This window comes from Daucus carota, chromosome 9 (genome assembly GCF_001625215.2).
Source record: "Daucus carota subsp. sativus chromosome 9, DH1 v3.0, whole genome shotgun sequence".
Classification (NCBI taxonomy): Eukaryota; Viridiplantae; Streptophyta; class Magnoliopsida; order Apiales; family Apiaceae; genus Daucus; species Daucus carota.
This window is the reverse complement of record NC_030389.2, coordinates 27,776,828-27,793,555: the sequence shown is the minus strand read 5'-3', so window position 1 is coordinate 27,793,555 and position 16,728 is coordinate 27,776,828. Positions and strand designations below refer to the sequence as shown.

Below are 16,728 nucleotides of genomic sequence, written 5' to 3'. Positions count from 1 at the left end.
AGAGAATCAAAAGTTTTCACTGGGACACAAACCTTGCTATATATCAAATGCCAATAGCATTCGATGTATTTGACTTCTAAAAAACAAAGATTAGTGTTACATTCAAAATATAACTCAACACTATACCCCAATACATCAATTGTTCCTAATACAAGGTGACTTGCAATTATAAATTATATTTCTACTTAATCATTTGCAAATAATAGTTAATCACAGTTATGGTGATCTTATGATTTTCAAGTATTGAATTGGCATAAATACTACTTCTTTCGATAAAGGAATAATCTCTTTCTATAGCAAGATCACTGCTTTTGTGGTTATATTCAAAACCTTTGTCATGAAATAACTACCATTAGAGCCCTCATTACTCATTACCAGCTTCAGCTTCTTTGTTAACATTCTACCTACTTTTCAAAAATATCTTAAGGAATATTTTAACGAATTTACACATATATTTGTTATCTAAAATTTATACAACACTTTCAAGCTTTTTTATTGAGAAAAATTCTTAAGTAAACATTTTTAAGAATCTCAAATATTTATGATATTATTATAATATAGTTCTCAAATTAATTTTATATTAGACTATTTGAATAATATTTTTTAAAAAGTTTAATGAAAATATGGGTTGAGTTTTAGAGAGATCTTACTATACGAGAGACCTCAAACTAGATAATCCATTTTATAATATTTTTATATTATTTTTAAAACATCTCATTATGGTATCCCAGTACTTTTAAAAAAAATCTGAAAAGGCAAACAACTATATCGTGTCCTTGTATGAAAATATGCTTATGATTAGGATGGGTAAATCTTTTTAAAATTAGAAAGAATGCACACACTAATTATTACAACTATAATCAAATGTACGTAGATAAATATTGTTCTATTATATCTATGTAAACCTAAATCTTATTTCATCGTGTTCAATTTCAAAATTCAGTGGAGTATTCAAGATTAGATTTGTTCTTGATCGTTTATCATAGAAGTTTGAATTATTTTTTTTGAAAAGCACGCAAAATCGATTAATTAATCCTATACTCAATGTTATTTTCATGTTATAAGAATCAAACTTTTGATATGACGAACTACTGCTATTTTAATGGATGTTGATTTCTAATGGGTCTGATATGTATTTAGTATAATAATAACATATGTCATATATATATTTTTTGCAACCTTGTTATGGAACACTAATTGAAAATATGATTCTGTTACATATTCTTAGTGATGTTGATCAATTAGTATCAGTGGAAGATCTAGTGAAAAACAAACTTTCATTAAAGATTCAGATTTTTGATTGATTCATATAATTTAGATGAAAATCATTCAGATTTGTCAAATGATACCTAAGGCTCTCTTTCAGTGTGTGTATTTATATATATAATTATATTTGGAGCAAATTTTGAAGAAAATACATAATGATAATGATATGAAGCTAAAAAAATGAAAATGCGATAAGAAAATATTGTCTTAAAGTAGAGCTGTGGTTGGAGATGGCCTCGCGGGTCTATACTAGATCTCTAATATTAATAGAAAATATTTTGTACAATTATAATCCACTCACCTAATCTTTCCAAGCCAAGCTGATGACACATTTCAACAACATATTAAACTAAACTATCTCAAGTCCATGTATCCACTCTACATAAATTCTTGTTTCAGAAGACTTCGAGACCTGCAAATTTATCTAGCTATGACCAACTAGTGCGTAGTCTTCAGCTATGAAAAAATATGCAAACCAATGCTTATTCTCATGAATCTTCAGGCACAAGTTCTTGCGAAAGAAATGATTCACGTCGCCTTTTTGGGTTTATTTCAGCTTCTTGATGACCTTTTCTCATCATAGCTACAAACTCATCGTAGTTGATCCGATCATCCTGCAATATGCAAAGTAATTTAATAAGTCTTTGAGATTTACCTACGTCGATGTGTCCAATACTTTCTAATGATCAACTAATGTATATGTAAACTAGTTTTTACGGGATTATTTCTACTTCTTAGGAGGATCAAACTTGAATTCTTATACCCTCAGGCCCCTGAATTGTATACATTGGGGACGAGGACACGGGACACACTATAATGCTCCTGTAAAGTATAGTTTTATAACCTATTTTTGGGATTTTCTTTTTTTGAATAAAAATTTGATATTTAAATTTTTATTCATAAAAAGAAATTTTTAAAAATAAGTTATGAACTATGCTTTACAGGAACAATAAAGTGTGTGCCGAGAAGTGGAAAAAAACATATAGATATGAGTGGGATGGAGGAAGTATTAGGATACACCGTAAAACCTGAATATGTGTTAATACATTCCTATACCAGCTTCATGGTTTTGATCTCCTTGTATATGTCTAAATTATAAGCATAATGTATGTTCATGCTTTGCTTACATTATCAGTATCAACTTCAGATATAATATCTTTAATGTCGTTGTCATTATTTATTCCAAACTCTCTTAGAGCATGCTCTAGTTCTTCAACTGTAATATACCTGGCAAAAAAAAAAATCAGTGCAAAAGAAAATTGAAAACAGAACCTGAAATTGTACTTAGGGAGAAAAATGATGATCGTATTTATAATTACCCGCTATTATCTTTATCAAAGTACTGGAATGCAGTGTAAAGATGTTCTTCCTTATCCATTCTGTTCAAATGCATTGTTGCTGTGATGAACTCGTCATAATCAATAGTTCCATTCCCGTCAGCATCAGCCTATTGTTATGTTTTTCACAAAAAATGCATAGAATAAGTATCAATCTGAATTTTTTGCTGATATGGATATATTTATATTTCTAGTTTAGAGGATTACAGCTTCCATCAATTGTTTAACTTCAAAATTTGATAGGCTTGTCCCTTGTTTTGCAAGACCTTGCTTTAGCTCATCTAGTGTTATGGTACCGCTGTTGTCACAATCCATGCCTTTAAACATCTGTTTCAACCCCATAATCTCTTCCTCTGATAAACAACCTGCAATAACCTGTTCATAAACACAGACATATATTGATTAGAGAAACTAAACAACCGAAACAAAGAGAAACAATTAGTTTCACTCAAAGCTGATTGGGCCTAAATAAGCTCTTCTAAAAAGCCATATCCCCTATGAGAGATGGGATATTATGGTTCATAAGCAACCAAGCCTCTCAGAAGCTACGGAAAATGGATGACATATGTTAATATAACTAAAAAAAAAAATTAAGATTGAATGTTTCTAGCTATGAAACTCACTATCTTTTCTCGAAAAAAATAAATGTATGAAAGTGTCTTGTACCCGAAGAGCAACTTTTTTGAATTTGTTCATTGCTCTGAACTGTTTGAGTCTATTAAGAACGGCATTATCAAGCGGTGTGTCAGGTGCTTCTCCATCCTCCTTAATCCAGGGATGAGCTAAAAAAAATTGAGTTAAAAAGTTAGCTTTATGGGGTTAAGATTCTAGTAATTCTTTTTCTGCATTTGATCTAACATTCAAACTTTTATTGATGTCATGCATATGAACAAATCTTTCTATGCATTACTTTGTTACCAAATAAACTTACAGAGAACTTGTACTGCTGTAAGTCTTTTCACGGGGTCTTGAGTCAACATCTTTTTGACAAGATCTTTTGCTTGAGGGGAAATTGAAGGCCATGGATCACTAGAAAAATCAACATGGCCACGCAAAATTTCATTGAATATTTCATGTTCCGACTCTGTCATTGGATAATTTTTAAATTTTATTCAGTGGACGTCTATATTTAAAAATACTGAGAGTACCAAAAGAGCATAAGACTCATTTTTCCTTTCATGACAGAGTATATTACCAGCCCAAAATGGAGGGACGCCGCAAAGCAGAATGTATAACATGACCCCAATGCTCCAGATATCAACTTCTGGTCCATATTTTCTCTTCAAAACCTCTGGTGCAATATAATATGCACTGCCAACAATATCTTTAAATTGATCTCCTGCCATCAGTTTAATACACATAGATAATTCTTTTGTTTGTTGAATCGGATTTTTTACATAATAAATAAATGTATATATTATAATGAAATAAATAATAAGAAAATCAAGACACTTTTGGGGGACAATTAAGGAATTAGAACGAGCTTGTATAATCTAACCTTGTTTGTAGAATACTGATAATCCAAAATCTGTTGCCTTGAGAGGTGCATTTTCATCGTCATTCAATAGTAAGAAATTTTCAGGTTTAAGATCTCTATGAATGACTCCTAATTGATGACAAGAACGAATAATTTGAACAATGGTTCGTAGCAATGAAGCTGCAGCTCTTTCCGTATAATGTCCTTTTGCAATGATCCTATCAAACAATTCTCCACCAGCACATAATTCCATCACTAAATGTACATCATGTTTGTCCTCAAAAGCACCCTTAAGTTCTACAACATTAGGTTGCCCTGTTAAATGATGCATGATTTGAACTTCCCTCTTAACATCTTCCACATCTTCTTTAGTAGTCAACTTTCTTTTGGCTATTGTCTTGCATGCAAATTGCTCTCCAGTTTGTTTATGAGTACAAATGTGTGTGACACCAAACTGTCCCCTTCCAAGTTCTTTACCCATTGTGTACGAAGCGTGCACATCGTCCATTGGCCTGCCTAAAACGGGTCCTATAGGATTATTTTTTCTTGGAGCCTTTTCTTTCTTAGGAGAACCTTTTGGCTGGGATTGCTGCGATTTAGCCTGTTGGTTAGTCTGTTGGGTAGCCTGTTGATCTGTTTGGTTCGCGGCCTCTTCATCTTCACGTGCTTCTTCTTTGGCAACACGTTTTGTTGCACTTCCATGGGAACAACAGTTCCCCATCTAAGAACATGAAAATTCTGATGAATTTAGTCTATATGGATGAAGGTGAGCAATCAGAAGAAATGTGAGCTTTTGGGATTGGCAAAAACAAAGATGCTTGAGGATTGATAGTGAGGGATTGTAGGAGTGTTGAAAATAGCTAAATTTTGTGTATTTATATGAAGAATTAATTTGATTGAATGAGTCTTTTTTTAGTGAAATGTTGCATTATTATTCAGAACAAAAGGATCAGAGGTTTTTCCGGGAGAAGAAGCTGGTATTTGTGTGTTTTACAAATATGCATGAAGTATATTCATTTCTTGTCATACATTATGAATCATATATTATAATAGAGCTCTCTATATATTTAATTAAAATAGAGCTATCTGCCTGAGCTTCATTTCGTAATTATAAAAATAACGAGATCACATGATGGAAAAATAAAAATGCCGAAGACCAGGCCAAACAATTATGACAATTCTAGAGCGCCTGTATTTTAGATTTTAAATAATTAAATTTCATATCGACTTCTATATTATAGAAAGTAAGCTTCTATGGAGTTCACATTTAAGTTGGAGTATTAAAGTACCAGTCATAATATTTTTGATTATCCAAATATATATATAATTTATCATTTATAAGTAGTCTTAAACATAATTATCAATTAATTATCAATATCTTTCAATATTAACAATTATAAGATCATTGTTGCTTAAAAGTTATATTGTAGAATATAGTGTCCTGCGACTTATAAAATCAATTCTTCTACCTTTTAATTACCATGATTATGTTATGATTATGTTGTAGAACATAATTTGCAGGTTGTTGGATATTTATAAATATTGTAAACAAAAAAAAGTAAAATTAATACGACTAGGTTATATTTTATCCAATTTTATACTCCAATACTTTAATGTTTTGTGGACACCATAGAACTTGGACCATAAATTAATTATATCTACTATATTATTAAATTCAAAATATTTAAGGGGCGTAATTCAATTGGGATTCTAAACAGTTCATGAATTTTAATGGATTGTATCTAATTTTGATTTTAGATAAAATGTGATAGAGTTGATGAGAGTCTTTAGGATTCAAGCACAATGCTTCAAAATCTCATGGATTTTGGTGGGATTTCAAATATCTTACAATACACTGAACAATTCTACAAAATCCATCATTTATGAGAGTAAATGAGAAAATGGTGGCTATAGTTTCTCAAAATTTACAAAATGTTGGCTAAAATTTAAAAACTACAAATTGGTGGCTGGACTTTACCTCCGCCTTTTAATATGATGGCTGCCGTCAAGGTCCGTTAATGTAGGCCGTTAAGTTTTTAAAAAAATATAAAAAAAGGGTGAAAACATTTTTTTTACACAACTTTATCAGTTTTTCTTAAATGTTTGATAATATTGTGCAAGATTACAAATCTCAGCAAACCTATCTTCCTCTTCTCTACACACTGCACACACATCTCTTCTCTGCCCACAGATCTACAATCTCTCTCTCCTCACTATGGCCGGAGAATTCAACGTCCCCCGATAGTGTTCCCCAGCTCCAACCCCAACCACAATCCCCCACCCAACGCAACCGCCCCGTCACCGCACCCTTCGACGACGAGCCCCCCCTCCTCGAAGAACTCGCATCAAAACCAAACAAATCTACCATGTCCGCATATTTGGTTGGGTCACCATATCCGCATTGTTTCTCTACACCCGTCTTTAATATTTTGGCGGGTCGTAATGGCAATTTGGACTTGTATAGCTGCTTGAGCTTAATTGACTACTGTACAACTTTACACCATAATTTTGAAGGGTTTTTTTTTTAATTTTTAAGGAGTTGGGGTGTGAAATGGGGGCAGAGATGTCTAAAACCCTGTTAATACTTTTTTTTTTTGGACTTAACGGACTAAATTAACGGAGCTTGACGAAAGCTACCTTATTAAAAGGTGGAGGTAAAGTCTAGCCACCAATATGTAGTTTCTAAACTCCAGCCAACAATTTGTAAAATTTGGAAAACTACAGCCACCACTTTGTCATTTACTCCATTTATGAAGTCCAAAAAAATCCATCAGTATTTGAATACTATCAGATTTTATTGATTTTTAAATAATCACAATTGAATACCATCGGATTTTAAAACATAACCAGATTTTGTATCATCGTATAAAATCCTAATTGAATATCCTAAGATTCTGATACATTTTTAAGATCTAAGTTGAATATCCTCATTTTTAAAAATCTCAATTGAATATATCCTCTTAATTTTATTCAGTTTGATATTTGGGCAAGATCATTTTATTTTAAGATATTGTTTTAATCGCCTCCTTTATGCTATTCCAATTTAAACGTATTTAAAAATTCTAATTTAGAAACATTTTCACAATCTATTTAATTTTAAATTACAGATTATGAGAAAATGCAAAACTATCATGTTTTCTTAAATATACGTAAAAGAATAAGCTTTGATCAAAAAAATTCTTATATATATTGCCAATTTTGAATATGTGTAATCCAATTCATTCATATATGATACCTATCAGGTCGTGTGGTGTTCTATATGATAAAAATTTTAAGATGTTGAAACACAAAATTTTAAGAAGTTTATACATATTGAAATTGGGTATCATTCTAAAAATCATATGAGCTTTTTTAAAAGGGCAGAATAAAAAATTTTCATACGATATCCATTTTAAAATATTCATCTCGAAGTATATATTTAAAATAATGATATTATCTCATAATATCTATTTTAAGAATATGTATAGAATGTCATATAAAAATTTATAATCTTGTTTAGAGATACATGAAAAATATGAGCCTAAAAATCTAATCCGACCGTTATCCGAACGTGATCCGAAGGACCTTTTGTGCATATGCGGTCAAAAAAAAATATCAAAAACCGTTACTTTTCTTTTAACCTCCTAAGAGATCTATTATAACTAATATAATAAAATTTTAACCATATACATAAAATTATTTAAAGATATATTATAATTAAAAAAAACATATTAATTTATATATTGATAATTAATTAAATACAAAAATATGAATAATGTTCCTTTCCAGTCCCAGTGTGCAGTCAGGAAGAACACTAGATACCAGACTTGCAATCTTATCCGTCGAAAACAATATTATTTTTACGTTACTGCAGCCAAAAAGAATGATGAAAGCAAAGATGGGAGGAGAAAAAAAGTCAAAAACAAGTGAAGTTAGAGATTTTGTAAATATCCTTACATATATACTCACAGGTGTTCTTGAGCAAGCAAGCACACAAAAACCCCCATCAAATTTATCTTCTGGGTATCTTTTTTTAACTCAAGAACTTTTTTACTGCTCTGTTAAAAAAAATAAAGCCCAAGAATCTGCTGCTGGTGCTGCTTATAAATTGGGGTCGCAGTAAATGGTGAAAAGGTGGGGTTTTTTTCATTCACTGTAAGGCCTTCTCTGCGCTTCTCTCTTTCATTTCATCTTCTTGTGTGTGTGTGTTTGTGTGTGTGTGTGTGTTTATGCTTGATTTGCTTCATGTGTGTGTATATGTGTGTATCTATACATGTGTGTTTGTGTTTGTGCTTGATTTGTTTTTTGTTGAAAATGGTTTTTTTTTTTGGATTAGACTTATGATGATGATGCAGTATATGGTTTTGCTGAATTCTGTTCTTGCCCACTTATTAATCGTGTAATAGCTTGATTTTGTTCTTGGTTATGAAGAGATAGATGGTTTTTTTTGTTGAATGCCATGAATTCTCGTTGTTTAATGTATGCTTTATATCTGTGTCTGTTTGGACAAGAGATGTTTTTTTAAGGACATGTGCTGCTTGGATATCGGTAGAATTTATGATGATGTATCTGAATTATGAACACTCGATTTGTGTAGTTACCGTTATATAAACTGATTCAAGAATGGTTTTTTTTGGTGATGGATAGTGGCAGAAGTTATTAAAACCGCATTCTTTGGTGAAAATGGTGACTGCATTTTATGTTTCTCGCTGTATAATTGATACTGATACTTCACACAGATGTTTGCAATTGTTTCTGAAGAGATTGGATGTGTAGAGCCAAAAGTATTAATTTTTGTTGTTATTTATATGGATGTATCTGGTTTTTCTTTTAATGGAAGTACTTAAATAAGGTGTTAATAATTATATACGACATTCTACTAAAGCTGTCATTTATGTTGGACTTCTATTGCTGCGTTAGCTTGTTTATTTGGATCTCTTGCCTTAATTTTTAACCTCCTGCATTGCTATGTAGAAAAGTGACGGAACAAAATAACTGAAAAATAGATAAGATTAAGTGGTTAATTTAGGGACATGAGCAAATATCTTTTGATTTGAATGTGGGAAGAGCTAATCTGTACTTCCAAAGCACAGTATTAGATCAAATCCCAGAATCTTTCCACTATAAACTGTAAATAAGTTTATACATGAATTTATAAACATTTTGGCTTGGTTAGCGGGAAAAAAGATTACTAAAATGATGACCATAATTACTACCTATTAATGTATTTTTTGTCGGTTTGAAGCAGAAAAGTTGAAACTCATTATATTCAAGGAAAAAAAGAGGGCCTTAGTTTTTCTCGTGTTATTTGATTTATATGTAAACATACTTAAGAAAGAAACCTAAAGGTATATCTACAAATGCAATCAATTACTTACTCCTATATTTGTTTTGTTTCTGTTTGGGTTATAAGATCTACCTAAGTGTTAAAAGAACATGGATAAAGCACAAAGTTTTCTTCCCCTTTTTTCGGTCTATGTGTACACTTTAGAGACAGTAACACGGTGTAATCATGTAAATGATGACGATATACTTAAGAGTGATTTATCAATGGGTTTTAACATCTTCAAGATTAAATTTAGGTTCAATTGCAAAAAGACACTTTCTGCTTATTAAAAAAGCCAATGATATGTAAATTAACCTGTATCAAGTTGAACTTGAACTTATCATGAAGATCCTATAGTTTCTCCTTTTATGAAACTGACTTTATATACCTAAAATAAGTGGTTTTCTTGTTGGACATGTTTATGTTTGTGACGAAGTTGTTATCAGGCCCTTGACGGTTTACCTCTATGCCTTTATCGAGCATGTGCTACTACACTTGACTGGGTTCTTTATATTTTAATATTTACATTAGCCTTTTTTTTCTTTATATGTTATCTATTTTATTCCTTGAATATAGAGATCACTAAACTTAGTATTTTTTTGATTGAACTGGATTGTTACTCTTGTTTTTCCTTTTCCATCTATGTTATATAAGTAGAAATCCAGGGTATTTTTCAGCAATGTCAACTGTCAAGTGTTCATCCAATTGTTCTAGAATTACTTAGCGATTCTCTCCAGTTTGAACTTGTAACTTTTTTTTAGTTATATATGTCTCAATCACGAGGACTTCAAGATCGTGCTCTTGATCTTTAGGAAATGGCTTTGTAAGTAAATCATTTGCATTCTTTTCTATCAACTCAACCTCGTAATTTTTCATCTGCAGTTAATTGCAATCGGCTGCTGCTTTTTGTTTTCAAGTTTCATTTTGTGAGGAAGAAGATGATGACGAATGGAAGTCCTAGGACTGATACTTCTACGGACGGGGATACCGATGATAGGGCTCCTGGGGTGATATTTCGAATTCCAAACTTAAGCTACCCTATTCTTAGTTCTTACCACTATATATCTATTTAATAGATACTGATTCCTCCCTTTATGTGTTATAAATAATTTCTGTTAGCCGTTTTATTTTATCTTAATGGCTCTTAAAGTTGAGTGATGCTTATTTTTTGTTATCATGGTTGCAGTTCAATAACGGTCAAATGGCGGTTTCAGATGCTAGCGAAAGGTCAAGGGATCAAAAGGTTTTTCCTTTATGGCCTTAATTTTATTACCCTTCTTTGTATCTTGAATAGTTGTAAATATTTTTAATTGATTTGCTTAACTTTCTTGGCTGTTGGTCAATTATTATATTGCAGACACTTCGTAGACTTGCCCAAAATCGCGAAGCTGCAAGAAAGAGCCGGTTAAGGAAAAAGGTATATGTAGTTGCTATATGCCAACTTTAGAATCTACCTCAGGAGAATGACTCATGCACATTATAAACTGGTCAACTAAATTAGGAATGTCAATTTTTCGTCAAAAAAAAAAAAAGGAATGTCAATTTAACCCATATATGTATTTATTTCCGCACTCATACACATTCGCCCCACACCCCTTCACAGTAGTCCCCACCCAACGGAATTCAATTATAGGGTTTACAAGATTTTTTAATTCATTAAAAGTATAAAAAATAGATATGTTAATCTCACCAGTTTAGCTGCATTAATGATTGGGCTTTGCGTGATAGTCAAGTGTCTGCATGCTATTTGCAAGGCCACATATGTTTCTTGTTGCGAAGAGTAAGGGTGAAACTGTCTATACAGAGAACTTCGCCCAATGATTTAGGAGCCTATTAAGTGTTCCAGTTGCCTCATTTCATTATATTTTCAAGTCAATTTATTTTAGTCTTGATTGCACTGCACCGGTTATGAGATGTTTTTCTGTATTGGGCAGTGATAGTTGTCAAACACCCCCCCCCCCCCCCCCCCCCCCCACCCACCCACCCACCCACACACACACAATTAAAAAAAATTGAGAAGAGTATTTTCAACTACTAGAATACACAGTTGTTTAACTATTGGCAGGAAAATTGATAATAGCATTTGCATAAGGATCTTCTTCTCCTTGCTTCATCACACCTCCCTCTCCATGTTTTCATGGGATTGGTGTAGAGTTAGACCTATCTGTGATTTATTTTGATTTATATCTAAAGTGTATGTGTGCAGAATGTGCTAATGCCTTGTAATTCTTTAAGTGTCTCATTTCATTTTGCGTGAAGAATATTCTTATATACACTTGCCTATATATACATACATATAAGTTGCAAGTGCACGATATAGTCCTCTGGCAGTTTGCACAAGGGTCTATATCTCCTTGCTTCATCATATCTTCATTTGTTTCGCAATGAAATGTGTAAACCTAAACCTACTTTTGCACCTCTGTATCTTTCATATTAATGTAAGTTTTGTCCGTTAAAAGATCTCTCATAATTAATACACCAATAGCTAGCGAGCGTGTGTATTTTTGAGAGATTAATTTAGGGAGGGATTTAACCTGTTGTTTATAGTGGATAGTTTCCATTTCAAGGAACAGAAAATTTTGATATTGAGCACTTTGTCGACTTGTTGTGGTTTCTAGGTGTCCCACTTCTCCAGTTATTTATATTTATTTTTTAATCTTCACATTTATCATGTAGGCACTTCTAATTGCATTCAATCCTTGGATACTTGCACACCTAAGCATGCTTTATTAGGTTGCACTGAACAACAGTTTTCTACTATATTTATAAAACTAAAGCATATAAATTTTATTGCAACTAGTATTAGCATCGACAAGTCTCCTCAGATTACAATTAACATTGTTGGAAATTCAATTTGTTTATGTTCTTCCATCAAGATTTATAATGCTCAAGTCTAGTTTTACATGTGTAGTTTTACAGTTGTCTTGACCTGATATTTGTGTGTATGTTATGTATAAGTTACTAGGTGTGACTTGTGCCTTCGTTGTTGTAAGTAGATGAACTTGTTCCTTATATATATGTGTGTTCTATTTTAGGCTTATGTCCAACAACTTGAGAGTAGCAGAATGCAGCTGACTCAACTCGAACAAGAGCTTCAACGTGCTAGGCAGCAGGTTGAATTAATATCTTTGGTAGTTTATTCTACACTGTTTAATATTTGCTTGCGTTTGATTAAATTTTCTCTCTCTTTTGAAGGGTAAATATATTTCAAGTTCAGGGGATGCTCAATCAATTAGTGCAAATGGTATGAACATATTCTCATGCCTATTCTTCTCTTAAATAAAATCACATATGTGAATTCGCAAAATATGTTGATGTCCGCGTTTGCAAGTATACTCCCCCCCCCCCCCCCCCCCCAGATGGGCCAATTGTATGTCTCGATATGCGAATTCGTAAAATATGTTGATGTTTTGATCCGCATTTGCAAGTATATGCGCCCCCCACATATGTGAATTCGTAAAATATGTTGATGTCCGCATTTGCAAGTATACCCCCCCCCCCCCCCCCCCCCCCCCCCCGCGCACGCAGATGGGCCAATTGTATGTCTCGATATGCGAATTCGTAAAATATGTTGATGTTTTGATCCGCATTTGCAAGTATATGCGCCCCCCCCCAGCTGGGCCCTATTTGTATGTCTCAATTCTGTGTTTTTTCTATGGGGATGCTTTTACCCCTGCCCATGGCCCCTATTGAAACCCTCAATTCTGTGATTTTTCTACTGGGAGGCTGTTGCCTGCCAATTAGGACTAGAGGTCTGCACTTTCTAATTTTTTGCATAGCATGTCTAATTGGTAACTGTAAACTTGCTGAACTAACATGTATACACTTACTAATCAAGCTGTAGGTGTATTTCCATTTGTAGACTGCTATCCTTGTATTGCTTGTTTGAGAAACCTGATCTAAATGGTTCTATGACTCTGTAGGAGCCTTGGCATTCGATGTAGAATATGCACGGTGGCTGGAAGAGCATACCAGGCGAGCCAATGAGCTGAGAGGAGCTGTCAGTGCCCATGCGGGTGATGCTGAACTACGCATCATTGTGGATGGCCTCTTAACACACTATGATGACATTTACAGGATAAAATCTGAGGCGGCCAAGGCTGATGTTTTCCATATCTTATCAGGAATGTGGAAAACACCCGCAGAGAGGTGCTTTCTCTGGCTGGGAGGATTTCGTTCATCTGAATTACTTAAGGTTAGGATTCTATATTTGGTCGAGTACTTCCATAGGTTGTAGAGGACTTATTGGTTTTGAAATCGTACTCACTACTCAGTCTGTTGCTTTCTATCTCTTTGCATACTATCATAGATTCAAAATTGATATATATCAGTTTTGATTTATATGTGTGTATTAGTCTAAATTTATAATATTTTGCCTAGGAATGTGCAAAATACAAGATTATACAATGACGGAAGAACTTCACAAAGAAAGAATAATTATTATGCTATATTTTGGTCCCAATTTTTTGCTGTGGATATAATGTCGGGTTTATGGAGTAGCAAAAGTGAATACAAAAGATCAATATGCAACTAAAAGATTAAGTTTCCTCAATTGAGAATATTTGGGCTTTTGGATTGCCATTGTACATTTCTTGTTACAATAGATTAATAGTTAGATATGTGCAATGGAGTTATGATGTTCCAAAGCTATTTTTAAGTATGACTTCAGCTCTTCTTTCGCTCGCCAATTACCAATACCAACTTAGCAAGTTTCATACCTCTGTTTTTCGTGTCTTCATTTCCGTTAACATTGGGCATGATGCTATGTGTAATAGATCACCAGTTAAATTGAAGTAGAATTTCATGAAGCCTTGCTACATAAAAGTTCTTGGATGGAGGACCATATTCGTATACTAGCGCATCAATGTCAGATCTATGTCCCCGGATGTTATTATCTTGGGTTGATAGTTCTACACATCAATTGTCTATATATGATTTTTTTTGAATAATTTCAGTATGAATTTTGATTTATATAGTTTTGAATTAGTCACTATATTTTGGTATTTTAAAACTATGCACTTCTCTGAACTTGTAACGTTCATGACTGCAGATGCTTATCAGCAAGTTGGAGCCTTTGACTGAGCAACAGTTGTTGGCTATCACCAATTTGCAGCAGTCCTCCCAACAGGCAGAGGATGCTTTATCACAGGGAATGGAGGCACTGCAGCAGTCCTTGGCTGACACTCTGGCCGGTTCACAGACCCCAATAAATTCACCAGGAAATGTCGCCAATTATATGGGACAAATGGCTATGGCAATGGGAAAGCTCGGAACCCTGGAAAATTTTATTCGACAGGTAGTCATGTATCAATATTATCTGCAGAGCCTATAATTAGTTGTCGAGATGAACCAGAAAATAACGTCAAACAATCATTTTCCACTAATACAGGCAGACAATCTTAGGCAGCAAACGTTCCAGCAGTTGCATCGCATACTAACAACTCGCCAGTCTGCTCGTGCTCTTATTGCAGTCAATGACTATTCATCTCGTCTCCGAGCTCTTAGCTCCCTCTGGCTTGCCCGTCCCCGGGAGTGAGAATGTAATGGTTTGTTATCACATAGGATATAATTGCCGCCTTTTGGACTTTACTGAATTGAGGTTCTGTAGCAGAGGCAGCCAAACAGGGTATGAAGACAGTTTATGAAGAAACATGTTTTCGTTATAGTTAACTTTGACCTTTAGTTTTAGTCTTGCTGAATCCAACCTAGCTTTGGATATGTGATTCCAGCAAGTTTTAAGTTTATGGGTGAAGTAGATTCTCTGGTTTTAAATAATTACAAATAGTCCTTGCTTTTGTGGTTATTTGGTATAGAACTGGAATAATTGATAATTTGCTTTTCATGTGTTGAAGTAGTTGTTTCATGTTTGTGTAGTTTCTGTTCTCTGAGTTTAATAGACCTTTGGATGAAGCATCTAGGCAAGAAAACCATTATGCTTTATATTCCCCACCTAATCGAGGAGTGGAACAATTTTGAGATAGCTGCAACCTTGACTCTGAATTGGATATTTCACTCTCGGGTAAAAAGAAAAACAGGGCCAATTCTACAACATCACATTCCAATCGTGTATATCAGCACAAACTTATTTCACCAAAACACCATCTCCCTACCTCCACAATTTACCCAGAACATGTTAAAACCAATACAACAAGCCAATATAGTGTCTGCAGTAGAGTTTCTTAAGATGGGGTCTTGAAAGATGTGACCTTTTTGCTTCAGTCATTGGATTTTACAAACCCATATGATTGTGTAGATAGTTATGCTTTTATTCTACTAAATGGAGGAAATTTCAAGATTTGGAACTGGGTTTTCTAGCTCATGCTCATATGATTCTTTGTGGTGTTGAGTTGTTTCTTGGTAGTAATTTGTATTGTAAGTTGAGATGTGTTGAGTGTGCATGACGATTGTTTGATAAAACGTGTGACAGAGGGGGGAGGGGGGTTGGTTCATAGTTAACGGGAATTGGAACCTCAAACCCATGAGTTGTGTTTACATTAGCCACTTTGTGGCATGGAATGGAAATCCAATTCCCACTTGATGGGTTAATATTCCTTCCACACCTCCTTGGGATGCTCATTCTCATCCCCGATTCTCATTCCCATCTTCAAACGTCCCCAAAATGCTTTTAGTTGGACTTGTATTTTACTGGGTTGTATTGTGAAATTGGTGATTATGAAGAGGTTGTCAACTTGTTCAATGTCCTGGTTAACCAAGAGGTTAGACCTGATCTGGATATAGCACATTGAAAATTCAGTACAATGAAACAAAAAATTTAATATCAGGGTTATCCAAATATGGGAATACAGCTCGAGATTTCAAGTAAAGGATTTGGACTTGGGGAAAAAAATTCATAGTTATATCATCAGGAATGAGATTGAGCTCTCCACAGGTGTTGTGAGTGGTCTTATTACGATGTATTCAGGATGTGATTCTTTGGAAACTACAGCTCTGTGTTTGATGAGCTCACAGTTAAGGTGGTTGTTATCCGGAACTCGATTCTTGCTGCTTGTGCAAGAAGCGGGTTTGGAGTTGGTGCTCTAAACCTATAGATGGAAATGGTTTCTACTAATATTAGACCTGATGCAGTTACAATGGGAATGTTGAAGATCATCTGCTCTGCGTCATGGTAAAGAACTTCATCAATACGTCGTCTGATGAAAGAACGACGTGTGACTAAATCTCCAGGTTGAAGTTAGCAGCTTTATTGTCGGAGACAGTAGTTTGTAGGCAGAGATAAAAGACACTGGTTACGAGCTTTCTTCTACAGAACATTGCAGAGGCCGAAAAGGAGTCTGGCTTATGCGGAAACCTGCTGTAGCTTTCGGATTAATTAGCACACAAGC

At 33.9% G+C, this 16,728-nt stretch overlaps 2 protein-coding genes across 3 annotated transcripts; one reads left to right on the top strand and one right to left on the bottom strand.

Moving 5' to 3' along the window:
* Positions 1–1,488: 1,488 nt before the first annotated feature.
* Positions 1,489–4,929, bottom strand: LOC108201375 (calcium-dependent protein kinase 17). Its single transcript, XM_017369667.2, has 8 exons — positions 4,102–4,929; positions 3,799–3,942; positions 3,535–3,687; positions 3,270–3,385; positions 2,811–2,978; positions 2,586–2,713; positions 2,394–2,493; positions 1,489–1,880 (listed from the first exon to the last, which is right to left on the bottom strand). Exons 1-8 carry the CDS (start codon positions 4,799–4,801, stop codon positions 1,755–1,757), a joined length of 1,635 nt encoding a protein of 544 aa, XP_017225156.1. The 5' UTR covers positions 4,802–4,929; the 3' UTR covers positions 1,489–1,754.
* Positions 4,930–7,929: 3,000 nt separating this feature from the next.
* LOC108203069 (transcription factor TGA2.3) lies at positions 7,930–15,258 on the top strand. Of its 2 annotated transcripts, none has more exons than XM_017371781.2 (9): positions 7,930–8,193; positions 10,268–10,392; positions 10,572–10,628; positions 10,743–10,802; positions 12,421–12,498; positions 12,581–12,629; positions 13,309–13,580; positions 14,436–14,681; positions 14,775–15,258. In XM_017371781.2, exons 2-9 carry the CDS (start codon positions 10,324–10,326, stop codon positions 14,919–14,921), a joined length of 978 nt encoding a protein of 325 aa, XP_017227270.1. In that variant the 5' UTR covers positions 7,930–8,193; positions 10,268–10,323; the 3' UTR covers positions 14,922–15,258. The 2 variants fall into 2 exon arrangements, with proteins under 2 accessions (XP_017227270.1, XP_017227271.1); XM_017371782.2 differs by having other exon boundaries at positions 8,074–8,214.
* Positions 15,259–16,728: the final 1,470 nt, after the last annotated feature.

What these genes read in the sequence shown, in the direction of transcription:
- LOC108201375 (XM_017369667.2), bottom strand. Translation starts at nt 4,801, where the DNA reads ATGGGGAACTGTTGTTCCCATGGAAGTGCAACAAAACGTGTTGCCAAA. An exon ending in CGTCCCTCCATTTTGGGCTG is followed by an intron (nt 3,688 to 3,798) that starts GTAATATACTCT and finishes ATCCAATGACAG; the next exon opens with AGTCGGAACATGAAATATTC. An exon ending in TCAAAAAAGTTGCTCTTCGG is followed by an intron (nt 2,979 to 3,269) that starts GTACAAGACACT and finishes GTTTATGAACAG; the next exon opens with GTTATTGCAGGTTGTTTATC.
- LOC108203069 (XM_017371781.2), top strand. Translation starts at nt 10,324, where the DNA reads ATGATGACGAATGGAAGTCCTAGGACTGATACTTCTACGGACGGGGAT. An exon ending in TTCAACGTGCTAGGCAGCAG is followed by an intron (nt 12,499 to 12,580) that starts GTTGAATTAATA and finishes TCTCTTTTGAAG; the next exon opens with GGTAAATATATTTCAAGTTC. An exon ending in GTTCATCTGAATTACTTAAG is followed by an intron (nt 13,581 to 14,435) that starts GTTAGGATTCTA and finishes TCATGACTGCAG; the next exon opens with ATGCTTATCAGCAAGTTGGA.